Source organism: Struthio camelus, chromosome 16, assembly GCF_040807025.1.
Source record: "Struthio camelus isolate bStrCam1 chromosome 16, bStrCam1.hap1, whole genome shotgun sequence".
NCBI lineage: Eukaryota > Metazoa > Chordata > Aves > Struthioniformes > Struthionidae > Struthio > Struthio camelus.
Genome location: NC_090957.1, coordinates 1,955,190 through 1,974,887, shown reverse-complemented (window position 1 = coordinate 1,974,887; position 19,698 = coordinate 1,955,190). Strand labels below are relative to the sequence as shown.

The 19,698-nt window shown below is 68.6% G+C and overlaps 1 protein-coding gene across 1 annotated transcript; it reads left to right on the top strand.

Moving 5' to 3' along the window:
• The first annotated feature begins 791 nt into the window (after nt 1-791).
• PPP5C (protein phosphatase 5 catalytic subunit) lies at nt 792-19,150 on the top strand. The gene is made up of 13 exons (XM_068910217.1): nt 792-938; nt 2,288-2,529; nt 4,641-4,788; nt 7,571-7,692; nt 7,770-7,835; nt 7,962-8,060; nt 8,185-8,290; nt 8,392-8,534; nt 10,051-10,138; nt 10,976-11,016; nt 12,175-12,353; nt 17,415-17,496; nt 18,740-19,150. The coding sequence occupies exons 1-13, from the start codon at nt 830-832 to the stop codon at nt 18,800-18,802; spliced, it is 1,488 nt and encodes a 495-aa protein (XP_068766318.1). The 5' UTR covers nt 792-829; the 3' UTR covers nt 18,803-19,150.
• Nucleotides 19,151-19,698: the final 548 nt, after the last annotated feature.

The window sequence follows — 19,698 nt, the reverse complement described above, 5'->3', positions numbered from 1 at the left end:
ACACAGGAGGAGCCACACGGCGCTGCAGGTGCTCAGAGGCCCCATGGTGGCCCTAGGCCATGGGCATGGCCGCTCTGGCCCCTCTTCTTGCCATTCTATGGTAAGCCTGGGGGGGGGCCAACCTGCCACAGGCCTGGCTGCTCTGGCCCCTCTTGTTGCCACTCTATGGCGGGCAGCAGCCCCATTCCCCCCCCCCCCCACTGCAGACATAGCCGCTCTGTCCCCTTTTCTTACTGCTCTATGGTGGGCAGTGGCTCCATTTCCCCCCCCCATTGTGGGCCTGGCTGCTCTGGTCCCTCTTGGTGCCACTCTATGGTGGGTGGTGACCCCATTTCCCCCCCTCCCACCACGGCTGCCCTAGGTTGCAGGCCTGGCCACTCTGGCTCCTCTTGGCGCTACTCTATGGTGAGCAGCGGCTCTAGGCCGCGGGCCTGGCCGCTCTAGCCACTCTTGGTGCCGCTCTATGGTGGGCGGCAGCCCCACCCCCTGCCACAGCCCTAGGCCGCAGGCCTGGCCGCTCTGGCCCCTCTTGGCGCCGCTCTATGGCGAGCGGCGGCTGTAACCTGGCCGCTCTGGCCCCTCTTGACGCCGCTCTATAGCGAGCAGCCGCTCTAGGCCGCGGGCCTGGCCGCTCTGGCCCCTCTTGGCGCCGCTCTATGGCGAGCGGCGGCCCCGCCCCCCCCAGCGACGCCTTCGCCGCGCGCCTCGGCGCGGCCCCGCCCCCTCCTCCCCTCCCCTCCCCTCGCGCCGCTTTTGCGACAGCGGGCGGCGGCGCGGGGCGGCGGCGGCGGGGTCGCGGCGTTGCTAAGGGGCGCTTTACGGCGCGGCCATGGCGGAGGGGGAGCGGGCGGAGAGCGGTGGCCCCGGGCGGCCCCCGAGCCCCGGCGCGCTGGAGCGGGCCGAGGCGCTGAAGGCGCGGGCCAACGAGTACTTCAAAGGTAGCGGCTGCCCCCCGGGGGGGCCGGCGGGGTGCCGGAGAGGGAGCCATGTGGGGGGGGACGGAGGGGAGGGGGTGCCAGATAGGGAGCCATGGAGGGAGGACATAGGGAAGGGGCTGCCAAATAGGGAGCTAGGTCGGGGCGGGTATGGGGGGTGCCAGATAGGGAGCCATGAGGGGGAGCATAGGGAAGGGGCTGCCAGATAGGGAGCCGGGGGGAGGGGGGACATGAGGGGTGCCAGATAGGGAGCTACGTGAGGGGATATGGGGAGGGGGTGCCACATGGGGAGCGGGGGGGGGCATGGGCGTGCCAGATAGGGAGCCATGGTGGGGGGGGGGGATGAGAGGGGACAAATAGGGGGCTGGAGCAGGGGGGAAGAGGTGCCAGATAAGGAGCCATGTGGGAAGGGTACAGGGGAAGGGGTGCCACATAGGGAGCCGGGGGGGCTGCCAAATAGGGAGCTGAGGGAAGTGCCAGATAGAGAGCCATGATGGGGGGATCGGGGAGGGGGCTGCTGCCAGATAGGGAGCCATGGAGGGGCAATTAGGGGTGCGACCTGCTGCCAAATAGGGGGGGATGTGTTCAGGCTGGGTTTTGGGGCGATTCCTGGAGGTTTTGGGGGTCCCTCGGGGTTTGGGGTGGTCAAGGTGGTTTGGGGGAGGGGGATCCCCAGGGTTTTGGGGTGGATCGCTGTGGGTTTGGGGGGCTCAGGCTGGGTTTGAGGGGGATCCCTGGGGTTTTGGGCTGAATCCCTGCAGGTTTGGGTGGCTCAGGCTGGTTTTGGGTGGGGGTGACCCCCATGATTTGGGGGGGATTCCTGTGGGTTTGGAGGTCCCCATGGTTTTGGGCTGGATCCTGGCAGATTTGGGTGGCTCCAGGCTGGGTTTGAGGGGAATCCCTGTGGTTTTGGGCTGTATCCTTGCAAGTTTGGGTGGCTTTGAGTGGGGGTGACCCCCATGGTTTTGGGGTGGATTCCTGTGGGTTTGGGGAGCTCAGGCTGGGTTTAGAGTAAATTGCTGTGGTTTTGGGCTGGATCCTGGTAGATTTGGGTGGCTCAGGCCAAGTTTGAGGGGAATCCCCATGGTTTTGGGCTGGATCCTGGCAGATTTGAGTGGTTCAGGCCAGATTTGAGGGGGATCCCCATGATTTTGGGCTGGATCCCAGCAGATTTGGGTGGCTCAAGCCAAGTTTGGAGGAGGCTCCCCACGGTTCGGGTGGTGGTGGGGTGGGGGGAGTTCCCCGTCGTTGGGGCCGGCTCCCGGGGAGGATCGCCGCCTTTTTTGGGGGCGCTCCCCGCCGTTTTCGGGGGCGGCGGCTGAGGCCCCGGCGGGGGGGGGGTGGTCGCGCAGCGAAGGACTACGAGAACGCGGTCAAGTACTACAGCCAGGCCATCGAGCTGTGTCCCACCAACGCCATCTACTATGGGAACCGGAGCCTGGCCCACCTGCGGGCCGAGAGCTACGGCTACGCCCTGGCCGACGCCACGCGGGCCCTCGAGCTCGACGCCGCCTACGTCAAGGGCTACTACCGGCGCGCCGCCAGCAACATGGCCCTGGGCAAGTTCAAGGCCGCCCTGCGCGACTACGAAACGGTGAGGGCTGGCCCCGGCCCCCCGGGGTGTCAGTTGTGTTTAGGGAGCGCTGCTGTAGTCCTCTGGGGTGTCACTGCGTGCCTCCAGCCGTGTCTGGGGACCCCGTGTCATCCTCTGGGGTGTCACTGCGTCCCTACAGCTGTGGTTAGGGACCCTATGTCGTCCTCTGGGGTGTCACTGCCTCCCTATAGCTGTGTTTGGGGTCCCCGTGTCATCCTCTGAGGCGTCGCTGCATGCTTACAACCACGGTTAGGGACCCTGTGTCGTCCTCCAAGGTGTCGCTGTGTGCCTACAACCGTAGTTAGGGACCCCATGTTGTTCTCCAGAGTGTCACTGCGTGCCTACAGCCGTGTTTGGGGACCCTGTGTCGTCCTTTGAGGTGTCACTGCGTCCCTACAGCCGTGTCTGGGGACCCCGTGTCATCCTCTGGGGTGTCACTGCATCCCTACAACCATGGTTAGGGACCCCATGTTGTCCTCTGGGGTGTCACTGCGTCTCTACAACCGTAGTTAGGGACCCTACATCGTCCTCTGAGGTGTCACTGCGTCCCTACAGCTGTGTTTGGGGACCGTGCGTCATCCTCCGAGGTGTCACTTTGTCCCTATAGCTGTGGTTAGGCACCCCGCGTCGTCCTCTGAGGTGTCATCGCATCCTGACAGCCGTGTTTAGGGACCCTACGTTGTCTTCCGGGTTGTCATTGCGTCCCTACAACCGTGGTTAGGTACCCTGCGTCATCCTCCGAGGTGTCACCATGTCCCTACAGCTGTGTTTGGGGACCCCATGTTGTCCTGTGGGATGTCACCGTGTCCCTGCAGCTGTGGTTAGGGACCCTGCATCACCCTGTGGGGTGTCACCGCATCCCTATAGCTGTGGTTAGGGACCCTGTGTCGTCCTCTGGGGTGTCACTGCATCCTGACAGCTGTGGTTAGGGACCCTGTGTCGTCCTCCGGGGAGGTCATTGTGCCCCAGGAGCTGTGTTTAAGGACCCTATGTCACTCTCTGAGATGTCACCGTGTCCCTAGAACTGTTTAAGAACTCTGTATTGGTCGCTAGGGCGTCACCATGTCCCTACAGCCGTGTTTAGGGACCCTATGTTATTTTCTGGGGTGTCACCACATCTCCGCGGCCGTGTTTAGGGACCCCACATCGTCCTCTGAGGTGTCACTGCGTCCCTACAGCCGTGTTTGAGGACCCCACGTCACTCTATGGAGCACCGTCCTGTCCTTATGAACATGTTTGGGGAGCCGGTGTCACCCTCCCACGTGTCACTGGTTTTCCGCAGCCATGTTTAGGGACCTCGCATCACCCTCTGGGGTGTCACCACGTCTCTAGAGCTGTGTTTAAGAACCTAGCATCATTGTCTTGGGTGTCACCACGTCCCTACAGCCGTATTTAGGAATCTGATGTCACCTTCTGTGGTGTCGCCCTGTCCTTACAGCCGTATTTAGAGATCCTATGTCCCCTTCTGCACTGTCACTGTGTCTCCATGGCCATTTGTAGGGACCTCGTGTCATCTTCTGGGGTGTCACTGCAGCCCTACCGCTGTTTTTAGAGGCACATTGTCACTCTCTGGGCTGCCAGCACATCCCTACAGCTGTCTTTGGGGACCGCGTGTCACCCTCCAGGGTGTCACCGCGTCCGTACAGCCAAGGTCAGGGACCCCGCGTCGCCCTCCAGGGTGTCAGTGTTCCCTACAGCCGTGTTTAAGGAACCCGTGTCGCCTTCTGGGGTGTCACCGCGTCCCTACAGCCGCCTTTAGGGACCCTGCGTCGCTCTCCGGGCCGTCACCGCATCCTCGTGGCTACAGGGACGCTTGGGGACCCCCTTGTCCCTTGGTGTCACCGCCCCCCCTGCCACCGCAGGACCTTCGGGGACCCCCTCGTCCCCCCCCGCCATCACCACATCCCCACCACCACAGGTGCCCACGGGTGCCCCTTCGTCCCCCGCTGTCCCCACAGCCTTGGGGACCCCCGGGGACCCCCTCACCCCCCCGCCCCGATATCCCCACATCCCCGCAGGCCCCCGGGGCCCCAGGCGGGCGGCCGCCCGGACACCTGGGCCCCGCTCCCCGCGCCTGGGGACAACGCTGACGTTGGCGGTGATGGTGGCAGGTGGTGAAGGTGCGACCCAACGACCGGGACGCCAAGCTCAAGTACCAGGAGTGCAGCAAGATCGTCAAGCAGAAGGCCTTCGAGCGCGCCATCGCCAGCGACGAGCACAAGCGCTCTGTCGTCGACTCCCTCGACATCGAGAGCATGAGTGAGCCCCCCCCCGCTCCGCCGGGCTGGGCTGGGGGCCCTGGGGGGGGGCTTGGGGTGCTGGCAGGGGTCCCTGAGGGGGTTAGGGTGCTGGTGGAGATCTTCGGGGTGAGCGTAGGGGGCCTGAGGGGTCCCTGAGGGGCTTGGGGTGCTGGTGGGGGTCCCTGGAGGGCACATAGGGTCCCTGAGGGGGTTGAGGTGCTGGTCGGGGTCCCTGGGAGGCACTTAGGGGACCTGCAGGGTCCCTGGAGGGTCCCTGAGTGGTCCCTGGGGAGCTTGGGGTGCTGTTGGGGGTCTTGGGGGGTGCTTAGGGGGCATGCAGGGTCCTTGGAGGGTCCCTGAAGGGTCTCTGGGGGGCACTTGGGGTGCTGGCGGGGTCCCTAGGGGGTGCTTAGGGGACCTATGGGGTCCCTAGAGGGGTCCCTGAGGGGGTTAGGGTGCTGACGGAGGTCCCCGGGGGTGCTTAGAGGACCTATGGGGTCCCTAGAGGGGTCCCTGAGGGGGTTAGGGTGCTGACGGAGGTCCCTGGGGGGTGCTTAGAGGGCCTGTAGGGTTCCTGAGGGGTCCCTGGGGGGGCTTCAGATGCTGGCAGAGGTCCCTGGGGCACCTATGGGGTCCCTGGGGGGGCTTTGGGTCCTGGCAGGGGTCTTTAGGGGGCACCTAAAGGGCCTGCGAGGTCCCTGCAGGGTCCCTGAGGGGTTCCTGGGGGGGCTTGAAGTGCTGGCAGGGGTCCCTGGGGGTGAGTAGGGGGCCTGGGGGGACACATAGGGGACCTATGGGGTCTCTGGAGGGGTCCCTGGAGGGGCTTGGGGTGCTGGTGGGGGTCTCCAGAGGCGCGTAGGGGGCCTGCAATGTCCCTGAGAGGTCCCTGGGTGATGCTTGGGATGCTCAAGGGGCTGGGGTGGGGGGTCCCTGGGAGGTGCCTGGGGGCCAAGGAGGTCCCTGGGGGGGGTCTTGGGGTGTCCAAGGGACCAGGAGGGGTCCCTGTGGGGGGCTTGGGGTGCTCTAGAGACTTGGGGGGGGACATTTAGGAGCCCTGGGGGGGGTCCTTGAAGGTCCCTGAAAGGTCCTTGGGTGATGCTTGGGGCGCTCAAGGGGCATGGGGGGGGTCCCTGGGAGTGCTTGGGGCAGGCTTGGGGTGCTGTAGGGGCTTGGGGGGGGCTAGGAGGTCTCTGGGGGGTTCCTGGTGGTCCCTGGAGAGGGACTTGGGTTGCAGAAAGGGCCTACAAGGGTCTCTGATGGTCTCTGGAGGGTGCTCGCAGCACCCAGGGGCTCCTTACAGGGTGCTTAGGGGGCCTGGGGGGGTCCCTGGTGGTCTCTGGGTGGTGCTTGGGGTGCTCAAGGAGCCTAATGGGGTCCCTGGAGGGCCTAGGAGGTCTCTGGTGGTCCCTGAGGTTGCCTTGGGGGGCTCAAGGGGCCTGGAGAGGGTCCTAGGGGGTGTTTGGGGGACCTTGGAGGACCCTGGTGGTGGGAGTTGAGATCCTCAAGGGGTCTGGGAGGTCCCTGCAGGGTGCTGGAGGGTCCTGGAGGGGTTTGGGAGTGCTCAGGGGGCTTAGAGGATCTGGGGGTTCCCCAGGGGGTGCTCAGGAGGGTCCTGAGGGTGCTCAAGGGGCCTCAGAGGGTCCCTAGGTGTCCCTAGAGAGTGCTCGCAGCACCTAAAGGGTCCTTGGGGGGTGCTGAGGGTCCCTGGGGGAATTTCAGGGTGCTCAAAGGGCCTGGGGGGGGGATGCTCAGGGGGTCCCTCGAGGGGCTCGGGGGTGACCCCAGGAGGTCCCTGGGGGGTTGCTCAGGAGTCCCTGGAAGGTGTTTGGGTGGCCAGGGGGGCTCTCAAGGAGCTGTGAGGATCTCCAGGGGCTGCAAGGGTCCTTGGCAGAGGCTCAGGGTCCTTATGAGAGTCTTGGGGCATCATGGTGGTCTCTAGGAGGGTCTTGGGGGAGGGGGGGGGTCTTGTGGTCCCCATGAGGGTCTTCTGGTCCCCATGAGGGTCTCAGGGATTTGTGGGTGTCTCAGCAGGGTCATGGAGATCCCCCTGAGGGTCTCAGGGGGCTATAGGGGATCCCCATGAGGGTCTTGGGGTCTGCATGAGGATCTGAGGGGGTTATCGAGGGTCCCCATGAGGGTCTCAGGATCCTGGTGAGGGTCTTGGGGTCATGGGGGTCCCCATGAGGATGTTGGGGTTGTCATGAAAGTCCTAGGGGGCCTTGGGGTCCCCATGAAGGTCTTGGGCAGGTCATGGGGGTCCTTGCAAGGATCTTGGGACCCCTTTGAGGGCCACAGGAGTCCTCGTGAGGGTCTTGGGGGGTCACAGGGGTCCCCAAGAGGGTCTCAGGCTCTCTGTGAGGTTCCTGGGGGGTTATGGGGGTCCCCTTGAGGGTCTCAGGGGGTTCCAGGGGTCCCAGGGAGGATCTTGAAGTCTCTGTGAGGCTCTCCAGGTCCCCACAGGTCTTGGGGTCGCTGGCAGAGGCTCAAGATCCCCATGAGTGTCTTGGGGTCCCCGTGAGGGTCCTGGGGTGTCATGGTTGTCCCCATGAAGGTCTCAGGGTCCACATGAGGTTTTGGAGGGGGGGGTTGTTTGGTGGTCCCCCGGAGGATCCTGTGGGGTTGCGATGGTCTCGGGGCCCTTGGGAGGGTCTCGGGGTCCCCATGAGGGTCTCAGGGTCCATCCCGGCATCCACCACCCCACATGGGTCCTCGGAGCCCGGCCGAACTCAAAGGGCACCTCGCGCAAACAACACCCGGAAAAAAAAAACCCAAACGATCCAAAACGGCGGCCGCTTCCGCAGCCATCGAGGACGAGTACAGCGGCCCCAAGCTGGAGGACGGCAAAGTGACGCTGGCCTTCATGAAGGACCTCATGCAGTGGTACAAGGAGCAGAAGAAGCTGCACCGAAAATGCGCCTACCAGGTACCGCCGGGCAGGGGGACGCCGGGTGTGCGACTGCCACGCGCACACCCACCACGTACCGCCTGTCCGCCCCGCAGATCCTGGTGCAGGTGAAGGAGGTGCTCTGCAAGCTGCCCACGTTGGTGGAAACGACGTTGAAAGAGGTCGGTGGCCCTCCAAACGCCCCGAGACGGCGGCCGGAAACACCCGAAACGGTGGCGTTGGCAGAAGACGCCCCGAAACGGTGGCGCGCTGACGCTCACCCCCTTCCCCGCTGTTTCTCCCCACAGACAGAGCAGGTGACGGTGTGCGGCGACACCCACGGGCAGTACTATGACCTGCTCAACATCTTCGAGCTCAACGGGCTGCCCTCCGAGTCCAACCCTTACGTATCCTCACCATGCACACGGGGCGGTTTTTGGGGGGAGTTTCACCAGGAACGGGCAAGATCGGAGAGGTTTTTTTGTTTTTTTTTTTTGTTTTTTTGCCGTTTTTATCCTCAACCCGCCGCAGATCTTCAACGGCGACTTTGTGGACCGCGGCTCTTTCTCAGTCGAGGTCATCCTCACGCTCTTTGGCTTCAAGCTCCTCTACCCTGACCACTTCCACCTGCTGCGAGGTAGAGCCCGGCGACAGCGGTGGCATCGGGAGCTTCCCGGGGTGTTTTCCCACCGGCCAGTCACCGTTTTGGGGGCGTTTCGCCCCGTTTTGCGGTGGTAGGCAACCACGAGACGGACAACATGAACCAGATCTACGGCTTCGAGGGCGAGGTGAAGGCCAAGTACACGGCACAGATGTTCGCCCTCTTCAGCGAGGTCTTCGAGTGGCTCCCGCTGGCCCAGTGCATCAACGGCAAAGTGCTGGTGAGAGGTCACCCTCGTCCCCGGTGTCCCCGTCGGGCTTCGGCCGTGGGGTCACCTCCTGGCCCTGTCCCCAACCCCAGTGGCGTTGGGGTTGGCCTGTCCCCGCTGATGTTGGGGCGCAGGGTCCATGTTGTTCCCATCCCTGTTGGGGTTCGGCCGTGGCGTGTCCCCCTGTCCCCAACCTTGGTGGCTCTGGGGCGTGGAGTCTCCTCTGTCCCCAGCCCTGGTGGCATGATGGCATTGGGTCCCCACTGTCCCTGGTGGTGTTGAAGTCTCCCTGTCCCTGACGGTGTTGGGGCACAGGGTCCCTGTTGCCCCTATGGGGATTTGGCCATGGGGTCCCCTCCTGTCCCTGTGCCCAGCCCTGGTGGCATCAGGGCGTTGGGTCCCTCCTGTCCCTGGCCGTGCTGAGGTCCCCGTTGTCCCCATGGAGGTTCGGCCATGGGGTCACCTCCTGGCCTTGTGCCCAGCCCTTTTGGCATCAGGATGTTGGGCCCCCCCCATCCTTGGCTGTGTTGAGGTCCCCGTTGTCCCCATGGAGGTTTGGCCATGGGGTCATCTCCTGTCCCTGTGCCCAGCCCTGGTGGCATCAAGGCGTTGGATCCCCCCGTCCTTGGCCGTGTTGGGCTCCCCATTGTCCCCATTCCCGGTGACGGTGGGGCACAGGGTCCCCGTTGTTCCCGTTGGGGGTTCAGCCATGGGGTCCTGTCCCAGTTGATGCTCAGATGCGGAGTGGCCCTGTCCCCAGGGTCCCCGCACCCTTACGGAGGTTTGGACACAGGTCCCTGTGTCCCTGGGGGACATTTTTGGGGTGCAGGTTCCCCGGTCCTGGGGGGTTTTGGGGTGCCCATCCCTTGGGGACGTTTTGGGGCATGAGGTCCCTGTCCAGGGGTGGTTTTGGAGTCCCCCATTCCTAGGGACGCTTTAGGGTGCAGGGTCCCCTATTTTAGGGGTCAATTTTGGCGTGCGTAGTCCCCATCTTGGGGGTGTTTTGAGGTCTACCATCCCTGGGGACATTTAGGGATGCAGAATCCCCATCCCGGGGGGGGGGGGGGGTTCGGGGTCCCGGAGGGGGTTTGGGGTCCCCTGTCCTGGGGGTTTTTTCGGGTCCTCATCCTGGGAGGACGTTTTAGGGTGATGGGTCCTTGTCCTGGGTGGGGGGCTTGGGGTTCTCCATCCCTGGGGACATTTTGGGGGTGTGGAGTCCCCTGTCTCTGGGGGACATTTTTGGGGTGCAGGTTCCCCTGTCCCGGGGAGGGGGGCGTGGGGTCCCCATCCCTGGGGACACTTTGGGGCATGTCCCCCCATCCTTGTTGGGGGGAGTGGTGGTGGTGGCAATTTGGGGTCCCCTGACCTGGGAGGGGGGATTTTGGGGTCCCCCATCCCAGGGGGATATTTTGGGGTGTGGCATCCCCATCCTTTGGGGGCCCCAGGGGGGTTGGGGGTCTCCCCCATCCCGGGATGGAGGGGTTTCGGGGGGGGGTCCTGGGCAGGGGCTGAGGTGGCTCTGCCCCAGATCATGCACGGGGGCCTCTTCAGCGAGGACGGCGTCACCCTCGATGACATCCGCAGCATCGAGAGGAACCGGCAGCCCCCGGACTCAGGTGGGCTCAGCCCCCCCCCCCCCCCCCAACGAGTGGTCTTGGGGGTCCTGAGGGGGTCAAAACCCCCTGTGAGGGGTCTTGGGGATCCTGGGGGGGTCAGACACCCCCCCACAAGGGGTCCTGGGGGGATCAAAACCCCCTATGAGGGATCTTAGGGGTCCTGGGGGGGTCAGACACCCCTGCTGGGAGTCCTGAGGGGGTCAAAACTCCCTATGAGGGGTCCTAGGACACCCCCCATGAGGGGTCCTGGGGGGAGGGGGTTAGACACCTCTCAGGAGGGGTTGGGGGGGGTTCTGGGGTGGGTAAAAACCCTCTATAAGGGGTCCTGGGAGGCCTAAGGGGGGTCAGACCCCCCCATGAGGGGTCCTGGAGGTTCTGGGGGGGGTCAGACCTTCCAGGAGGGGTTGGGGGGGTCCTGGAGGGGTCAAAACCCCCAGTGAGGGGTCTTGAGGGTCCCGGGGGGGGGGTCAGACATCCCCCACGAGGGGTCCTGGGGGGTCAAAACCCCCTATGAGGGGTCCTGGAGGTCTTGGGAGAGGGGGTCAGACCTCCCAGGAGGGGTTGGGGGGGTCAAAACCCCCAGTGAGGGGTCTCGAGGGTCCTGGAGGGGTCAGACATCCCCCACGAGGGGTCCTGGGGGGGGGTGTCAAAACCCTCTATGAGGGGTCCTGGGGGTCCCAAGGGGGTCAGACAGCCCCTGGGGGGTCAGATGTCCCCTAGGAAGGGTTTAGGGGGTCCTGGGAGGGGGTTGGACCCCCCCCATGAGGGGTCCTGGGGGTCCCGGGGGGTCCCTAGGTGTCACCTCCCCCCTCAGCTCACTGCATCCTGCCCCGGCAGGTCCCATGTGCGATCTGCTCTGGTCGGACCCCCAGCCCCAGGTGAGTGGCGGCTGCCTCGCACGGCCCCTCGCACGACTGCCCCTCGCACGACAGCCCCTTGCACGCTTACGTGGCCCCTTGCACGCTCGCGTGGCCCCTCAACGCGGCCCCCCACACAGCCCCTCGCACAGCGGGTTCATGGCCCCTCGCACACTCACACGGCAGGTTCACGGCCCCTTGCACGCTTGCATGGCGGGTTCACAGGCCCTCACATGGCGGGTTCACGGCCCCTTGCACGCTCGCACGGCTGGTTCGCGGGCCCTCGCCCGATGGCCCCTTGCACGGCGGGTTCACAGCCCCTCGCACGGCCCCTCGCCCGACGGCCCCTCGCACGGCGGGTTCACGGCCTCTTGCACGCTCGCACAGCATGTTCACAGCCCCTTGCACACTTGCACGCCGGGTTCACGGCCCCTCGCCCGACGGCCCCTCGCACGGTGGGTTCACGGCCCCTCGCACAGCATGTTCACGGCCCCTCGCATGGCCCCTCGCACCCTCGCCCGACGGCCCCTCGCCCGACAGCCCCTCGCACGGCGGGTTCACGGCCCCTCGCACCGTCGCACGGCGGGTTCACAGCCCCTCGCACGACGGCCCCTCGCACGACGGCCCCTCGCACGGCGGGTTCACGGCCCCTCGCACGGCCCCTCGCACCCTCGCACAGCGGGTTCACGGCCCCTCGCCCGACAGCCCCTCGCACAGCGGGTTCACGGCCCCTCGCACCGTCGCACGGCGGGTTCACAGCCCCTCGCCCGACGGCCCCTCGCACGGCGGGTTCATGGCCCCTCGCAGGGCCCCTCGCACGCTCGCACGACCCCTCGCCCGACGGCCCCTCGCACGGCGGGTTCACGGCCCCTCGCACAGCGTGTTCACGGCCCCTGGCACGCTCGCACGACCCCTCGCCCGACGGCCCCTCGCACGGCGGGTTCACGGCCCCTGGCCCGACAGCCCCTCGCACAGCGGGTTCACGGCCCCTCGCACCGTCGCACGGCGGGTTCACAGCCCCTCGCACGACGGCCCCTCGCACGACGGCCCCTCGCACGGCGGGTTCACGGCCCCTGGCACGGCCCCTGGCACGGCGCCGGGGGGAGGCCGGGGTCGGCGGCGGCGGGGAGGGGGTGGCCCGGCGGGGACGGCGGCGTGAGCCTGCCCGGGCGCCGGCAGGAGGGCCGCTCGCTGAGCAAGCGGGGGGTGAGCTGCCAGTTCGGGCCGGACGTGACGCGCCGCTTCCTGGAGCGCAACCGCCTCGACTACGTCATCCGCAGCCACGAGGTGAAGGCCGAGGGCTACGAGGTGGCGCACGGCGGCCGCTGCGTCACCGTCTTCTCCGCCCCCAACTACTGGTGAGCCGGCGTCCCCCGGGCGGTGCTGGCACCGCGCGCTCCCAACCGGGGTCCCCAGGGTGCCCCGGGTGGTGCTGGCACCGTGCGCTCCCAACCGGGGTCCCCGGGGTGCCCCGGGCGGTGGTGGCACCGCGCGCTCCCAACCTGGGTCCCCGGGGTGCCCCGGGCGGTGGTGGCACCGCGCGCTTCCAACCGGGGTCCCCGGGGTGCCCCGGGCGGTGGTGGCACCGCGCGCTCCCAACCGGGGTGCCCCGGGGTGCCCCGGGCGGTGATGGCACCACGCGCTCCCAACCGGGGTCCCTGGTGCCACTATGTCCCCTGAGTGGTGCTGGCACCGCGCGCTCCCAACCGGGGTCCCCGGGGTGCCCCGGGCGGTGATGGCACCGCGCGCTCCCAAATGGGGTCCCTGGTGCCACTATGTCCCCTGAGTGGTGCTGGCACCGCGCGCTCCCAACCGGGGTCCCCGGGGTGCCCCGGGCGGTGATGGCACCGCGCGCTCCCAACTGGGGTCCCTGGTGCCACTATGTCCCCTGAGTGGTGCTGGCACCGCGCGCTCCCAACCGGGGTCCCCGGGGTGCCCCGGGCGGTGGTGGCACCGCGCGCTCCCAACCGGGGTCCCCGGGGTGCCCCGGGCGGTGGTGGCACCACGCGCTCCCAACCGGGGTCCCCGGGGTGCCCCGGGCGGTGATGGCACCACGCGCTCCCAACCGGGGTCCCTGGTGCCAATATGTCCCCTGAGTGGTGATGGCACCGCGCGCTCCCAACCGGGGTCCCCGGGGTGCCCCGGGCGGTGGTGGCACCACGCGCTCCCAACCGGGGTGCCCCGGGGTGCCCCGGGCGGTGGTGGCACCGCGCGCTCCCAACCGGGGTCCCCGGGGTGCCCCGGGCAGTGATGGCACCGCGCGCTCCCAACTGGGGTCCCTGGTGCCACTATGTCCCCTGAGTGGTGCTGGCACCGCGCGCTCCCAACCGGGGTCCCCGGGGTGCCCCGGGCGGTGGTGGCACCGCGCGCTCCCAACCGGGGTCCCCGGGGTGCCCCGGGCGGTGCTGGCACCGCGCGCTCCCAACCGGGGTCCCTGGGGTGCCCCGGGCGGTGCTGGCACCGTGCACTCCCAACCGGGGTCCCTGGTGCCACTATGTCCCCTGAGTGGTGCTGGCACCGCGCGCTCCCAACCGGGGTCCCCGGGGTGCCCCGGGCGGTGGTGGCACCGCGCGCTCCCAACCGGGGTCCCCAGGGTGCCCCGGGCGGTGGTGGCACCGCGCACTCCCAACCGGGGTCCCTGGGGTGCCCCAGGCGGTGGTGGCACCGCACGCTCCCAACCGGGGTGCCCCGGGGTGCCCCGGGCAGTGCTGGCACCGCGCGCTCCCAACCGGGGTCCCCGGGGTGCCCCGGACGGTGGTGGCACCGCGCGCTCCCAACCGGGGTGCCCCGGGGTGCCCCGGGCGGTGGTGGCACCACACGCTCCCAACCGGGGTCCCTGGTGCCACTATGTCCCCTGAGTAGTGCTGGCACCGCGCGCTCCCAACCGGGGTCCCCGGGGTGCCCCGGGCGGTGGTGGCACCGCGCGCTCCCAACTGGGGTGCCCGGGGTGCCCCGGGCGGTGATGGCACCGCGCGCTCCCGCCCGGGGTGCCCCGGGCGGTGATGGCACCGCGCGCTCCCAACCGGGGTCCCCGGGGTGCCCCGGACGGTGGTGGCACCACACGCTCCCAACCGGGGTCCCTGGTGCCACTATGTCCCCTGAGTGGTGCTGGCACCGCGCGCTCCCAACCGGGGTCCCCGGGGTGCCCCGGGCGGTGCTGGCACCGCGCGCTCCCAACCGGGGTCCCCGGGGTGCCCCGGGCGGTGATGGCACCGCGCGCTCCCGCCCGGGGTGCCCGGGGTGCCCCGGACGGTGGTGGCACCGCACGCTTCCAACCGGGGTCCCCGGGGTGCCCCGGGCGGTGGTGGCACCACGCGCTCCCATCCGGGGTCCCTGGTGCCACTATGTCCCCTGAGTGGTGCTGGCACCGCGCGCTCCCAACCGGGGTCCCCAGGGTGCCCCGGGCAGTGGTGGCACCGCGCGCTCCCGCCCGGGGTGCCCGGGGTGCCCCGGGCGGTGGTGGCACCGCACGCTTCCAACCGGGGTCCCCGGGGTGCCCCGGGCGGTGGTGGCACCACGCGCTCCCATCCGGGGTCCCTGGTGCCACTATGTCCCCTGAGTGGTGGTGGCACCGCGTGCTCCCAACCGGGGTCCCCGGGGTGCCCCAGGTGGTGATGGCACCGTGCGCTCCCAACCGGGGTCCCCGGGGTGCCCCGGGCGGTGGTGGCACCGCACGCTTCCAACCGGGGTCCCCGGGGTGCCCCAGGCGGTGCTGGCACCGCGCGCTCCCAACCGGGGTCCCTGGGGTGCCCCGGGCGGTGCTGGCACCGTGCACTCCCAACCGGGGTCCCTGGTGCCACTATGTCCCCTGAGTGGTGCTGGCACCGCGCGCTCCCAACCGGGGTCCCCGGGGTGCCCCGGGCGGTGGTGGCACCGCGCGCTCCCAACCGGGGTCCCCGGGGTGCCCCGGGCGGTGGTGGCACCGCGCGCTCCCAACCGGGGTCCCCAGGGTGCCCCAGGCGGTGGTGGCACCGCGCACTCCCAACCGGGGTCCCTGGGGTGCCCCAGGCGGTGGTGGCACCGCACGCTCCCAACCGGGGTGCCCCGGGGTGCCCCGGGCAGTGCTGGCACCGCGCGCTCCCAACCGGGGTGCCCCGGGCGGTGGTGGCACCACACGCTCCCAACCGGGGTCCCTGGTGCCACTATGTCCCCTGAGTAGTGCTGGCACCGCGCGCTCCCAACCGGGGTCCCCGGGGTGCCCCGGGCGGTGGTGGCACCGCGCGCTCCCAACTGGGGTCCCCGGGGTGCCCCGGGCGGTGATGGCACCGCGCGCTCCCGCCCGGGGTGCCCGGGGTGCCCCGGACGGTGGTGGCACCGCACGCTTCCAACCGGGGTCCCCGGGGTGCCCCGGGCGGTGGTGGCACCACGCGCTCCCATCCGGGGTCCCTGGTGCCACTATGTCCCCTGAGTGGTGGTGGCACCGCGCGCTCCCAACCGGGGTCCCCGGGGTGCCCCGGGTGGTGATGGCACCGTGCGCTCCCAACCGGGGTCCCCGGGGTGCCCCGGGCGGTGGTGGCACCGCACGCTTCCAACCGGGGTCCCCGGGGTGCCCCGGGCGGTGGTGGCACCACACGTTCCCAACCGGGGTCCCTGGTGCCACTATGTCCCCTGAGTGGTGCTGGCACCGCGCGCTCCCAACCGGGGTGCCCAGGGTGCCCTGGGCGGTGCTGGCACCACACGCTCCCAACCGGGGTCCCTGGTGCCACTGTGTCCCCTGAGTGGTGGTGGCACCGCGCGCTCCCAACCGGGGTGCCTGGGGTGCCCCGGGCGGTGGTGGCACCGCGCGCTCCCAACCGGGGTGCCCCGGGCAGTGGTGGCACCGCACACTCCCAACCAGGGTCCCCGGGGTGCCCCGGGTGGTGGTGGCACCTCACACTCACAACCGGTGTCCCCGGGGTACCCCAGGTGGTGGTGGCACCACACGCTCACAACCAGTGTCCCCAGGGTACCCCAGGTGGTGGTGGCACCACACGCTCACAACTGGTGTCCCTGGTGCCGCTGTGTCCCCCCGGCAGTGGTGGCACCGCGCACTCACAACCGGTGTCCCTGGGGTACCCCAGGCAGTGGTGGCACCACACGCTCGCAACCAGTGTCCCCGGGGTACCCTGGGTGGTGGTGGCACCGTGTGCTCACAAATGGTGTCCCCGGCGTACCCTGGGTGGTGATGGCACCACACACTCACAACCGGTGTCCCTGGTGCTGCCGTGTCCCCTGGGGGTTGGTGGCACTGCGCGCTCGCAACCGGTGTCCCCAGGGTACCCCAGGCGGTGGTGTCACTGCACGCTCGCACCCCAGTGTCCGTGATGCCACTGCGTCCTTGGTGTCCCTGCGCACTTGTGCCCGAGCGTCCCCAGTGCCACCACATCCCCGGTGTCCCCTGTGTGGCAGTGTCCCTGCGCACTTGCGCCCAAGCGTCCTCGGTGCCACCATGTCCCTGGGCCTTGGTGTCCCCTCTGTCCTGTCTCTGCTTGTCCCTGGTGTCTCCTGAGTGTCCCCATGAGCTTGTCCCCAATCGTCCCTGGTGCCCCCATGTCCCCTCCGTCCTGTCCCCTCTTGTCCCCAGGGCCTCGGTGTCCCCCTGCCTCGATGTCCCCACGCGCTTATCCCCAAGTGTTGTTGGTGGCCCCATGTCCCTGATGTCCCCTGTGCGGTGGTGTCACTTTGTCCCCAAGCATGCTCAGTGCCCCCATGACCCCAGTGTCACCGTGTGCTTGTCCTCGAGTGTCCCTGGTGCCTCGGTGTCCCCTCCACCCCGTCCCCAAGTGTCCCCAAGCATCAGTGTCCCCATGGGGCTGCAGGGCCGTCCCCAGGGGTCTCCTCCTGCTGGTCCTGGCTGTCCCCAAGTGTCCCCATGTGTCCCCACATCCCCTCGTATCCCCTTGCAGCATTGCCGGTGCCCTTTGTGTCCCCTCGTGTTGTCTCCAGTGTCCCCTTGCGGGATCCCTGATGTCCCCTCACGAGGTCACCCATGTCCCCTGGCACTGTCCCCATGACCCCTCGCAGTGTCCCCTCACAAGATCCCTGTGTCCCCCCATGTCCCTGTGTCCCCTCCTGGTGTCCCCACATCCGTGCGTCTTCCCTAGTGTCCTGCCCATGTCCCTTCATGGTGTCCCCACGTTCTTGTGTACCCCACATCCCCTCCCAGCATCCCCCCATGTCCCCACGTCCCCCGCCTTGTCCCTGTCTGCCCATGTCCCCTCATTGTGTCCCCTCATGTCCCCTCTGGTCCCCACGTCCCCCTCATGTCATGTCCCCACGTCCCCTCCCATGTCCCTGTGTCCCCCCATGCCCCCTGTGTCCCCCGTCCCCCTCATGTCCCCATGTCCCCTGTGTCCCTCCCATGTCCCCATGTCCCCCCCCATGTCCCCCCCCATGTCCCCCCCGCGTCCCCTCACGCGTCCCCTCCGCCGTCCCTGCAGCGACCAGATGGGCAACAAGGGCTCCTACATCCACCTGCGCGGCAGCGACCTGCGGCCCCAGTTCCACCAGTTCACGGCAGTGGTGAGACTGGGACAACCCCCTCTGGGACCCCCCAAATCCTCCCCAGGGACCCCCAAAACCACCTGAAAGCCTAGATGTCCCCCCACCCCCCTCCCTGGGGATCCCCCAAAACTCCCCTGGCACACCCCCCAAACCCCCCCGGGACCCCCCAAATCCTTCCCAGGGACCCCCAAAACCACCTGAAAGCCTAGATGCCCCCCAATCCCACCTGGGGACCCCAAAACTCCCCTGGGACCCCCTCCAGCCCCCCCAACACTCTCTCAGGGACCCCTCGAACCCCCCCCCGGAGCCCCCCAAAACCTCCCTTGGGCCCTCCCAAATTCCCCTGGGACCCCAGCCCCCCCCAGAGCCCCCCAAACCCACATGGGACCTCCCCAACTCCCCTCTAGGAGCCTCCCAACCCCTCCTAGGGACCCCCAAGCCCCCCAGGGCTCCCCCAACCCCCCAGAGCCCCCAAATCCTCTCCTGGGACCCCAAAACCACCTGGGGGGACCCCCCAACTCCCTTCTAGGAGCCCCTCAAACCCCCCTGGGACCCCGCAAGCCCCGCAGGAGCCCCCAAAACCACCTGGGACCCCTAAAACCCTCCCCAGGGCCCCTCCAACCCCCCAGAGCCCCCAAATCCTCTCTGCGGACCCCAACACCTCCCTAGGGGATCCCCCTAGCCCCCCTAAAAACACCTAGCATCCTCCAACCCCTCCAGGAGCCCCCCAAATCTCCCCGGGACCCCCCAAACCCCTGTGGGACCCACTAACCCCCCCCAGCAGCCCCTCCAAAACCCCCTGGGACTCTCCAACCCCCCAGAAGCCCCTCAAAACCACCTAGGACTCCCAATCCTCCCCCCAGGAGCCCCCCCCAAATCCCCTGGGACCCCCAAACCCTCCCCGGGGCCCCTCCCACCTCCCCAGACCCCACAAATCCTTTCTGGGGACCCCAACACGTCCCTAGGGGACCCCCCAACCCCCCTGGGACTTCCCCAATTCCCCCCCCCAGGAGCCCCCCAAAACCCATCAGGAACTCCCAACCCCCCGAGGAGCCCCCTCAAAACCCCCTGGGGCCCCCCAAACCTGCTGCACCGGGTTAGGGGGGGTCAGCCCCCCATTACCCCCCTATTCCCCCTGGGACAGGGATTGGGGGGGAGTCTATCCTAATGCGGGGGGGTATTTACCCGGGGAGGGGGGTATTTACCCAGGGTGGGTATTTACCCTGAGGGGGGGGGTGTTTACTACCCGTCTGCCCCGCAGCCTCACCCCAACGTCAAGCCCATGATGTACGCCAACACCCTGCTGCAGCTGGGCATGATGTGACCCCCCCGGCGCCCCCCGCCCCCCCACGGGCGCCCCCCCCCCCCGCCCACGGGCACCCCGGGGGCTTTTAATAGACCGGATTGTATTTATTCCCCGCCCCCGCCACCACCCCCGGCCCAGTGCTCCCAGTTCCCCCCCCCGCCCCGTGCTGGGGTGGCGGCAGCACCCAGGGTGCCCCCCCCCCGCTTCCTGGGGGGGGGAGGGGGCGGGGGGGCCGGGCCGGGCCGCCCCTCCCCCCCCCTCCGTGGGGGTGGGGGGGAGGGGCGGGGGGGGCCGCTTGGGGGGCGCCGCCTCCGCCCCGTTTTACTGTCTGTAATTAAAGATGTTAAAATAAAGTAATTATTGGAAGCCTTGCGGGGGCCCAGGCGTCCTGGGAGGGGGGTGGGGGGGGCGCTGGAGGTCCCGTTGTCAGGGAGACCCGTCACCCTTCCCCCCCCCCACCGCCGGCCTGGCGTTGCCGTGGCGACCCGCTGACCCGGCCGTGCTGGCACGTGACGGTTGCCGTGGCGACCCGCTGACCCCGGCCGTGCGGCCACGTGACGGTTGCCGTGGCGACCCGCTGACCCGGCCGTGCTGGCACGTGACGGTTGCCGTGGCGACCCGCTGACCCGGCCGTGCGGCCACGTGACGGTTGCCGTGGCGACCCGCTGTTGCCACGGGGGGGGCAGGTGGCCGTTGCCATGGGCGGGGCGGGGACTCCCCGCACGTGACGACCTGTCTGCCCCCGGGGAGGGGGGGGGGCTGGTGACGCAACGCGGGGCAGCGGCGGCCAATCAGCGCCGCGCTCTCATCGCGCCGCCTCCTCGCAGCCAATGAGGAGGCGGTGCTCAGCGGAGGGGCGGGGTCGCCCCTCCACGCCATGGAGGGTGGGAGGGGCGGGCGTTGCCATGGCGACG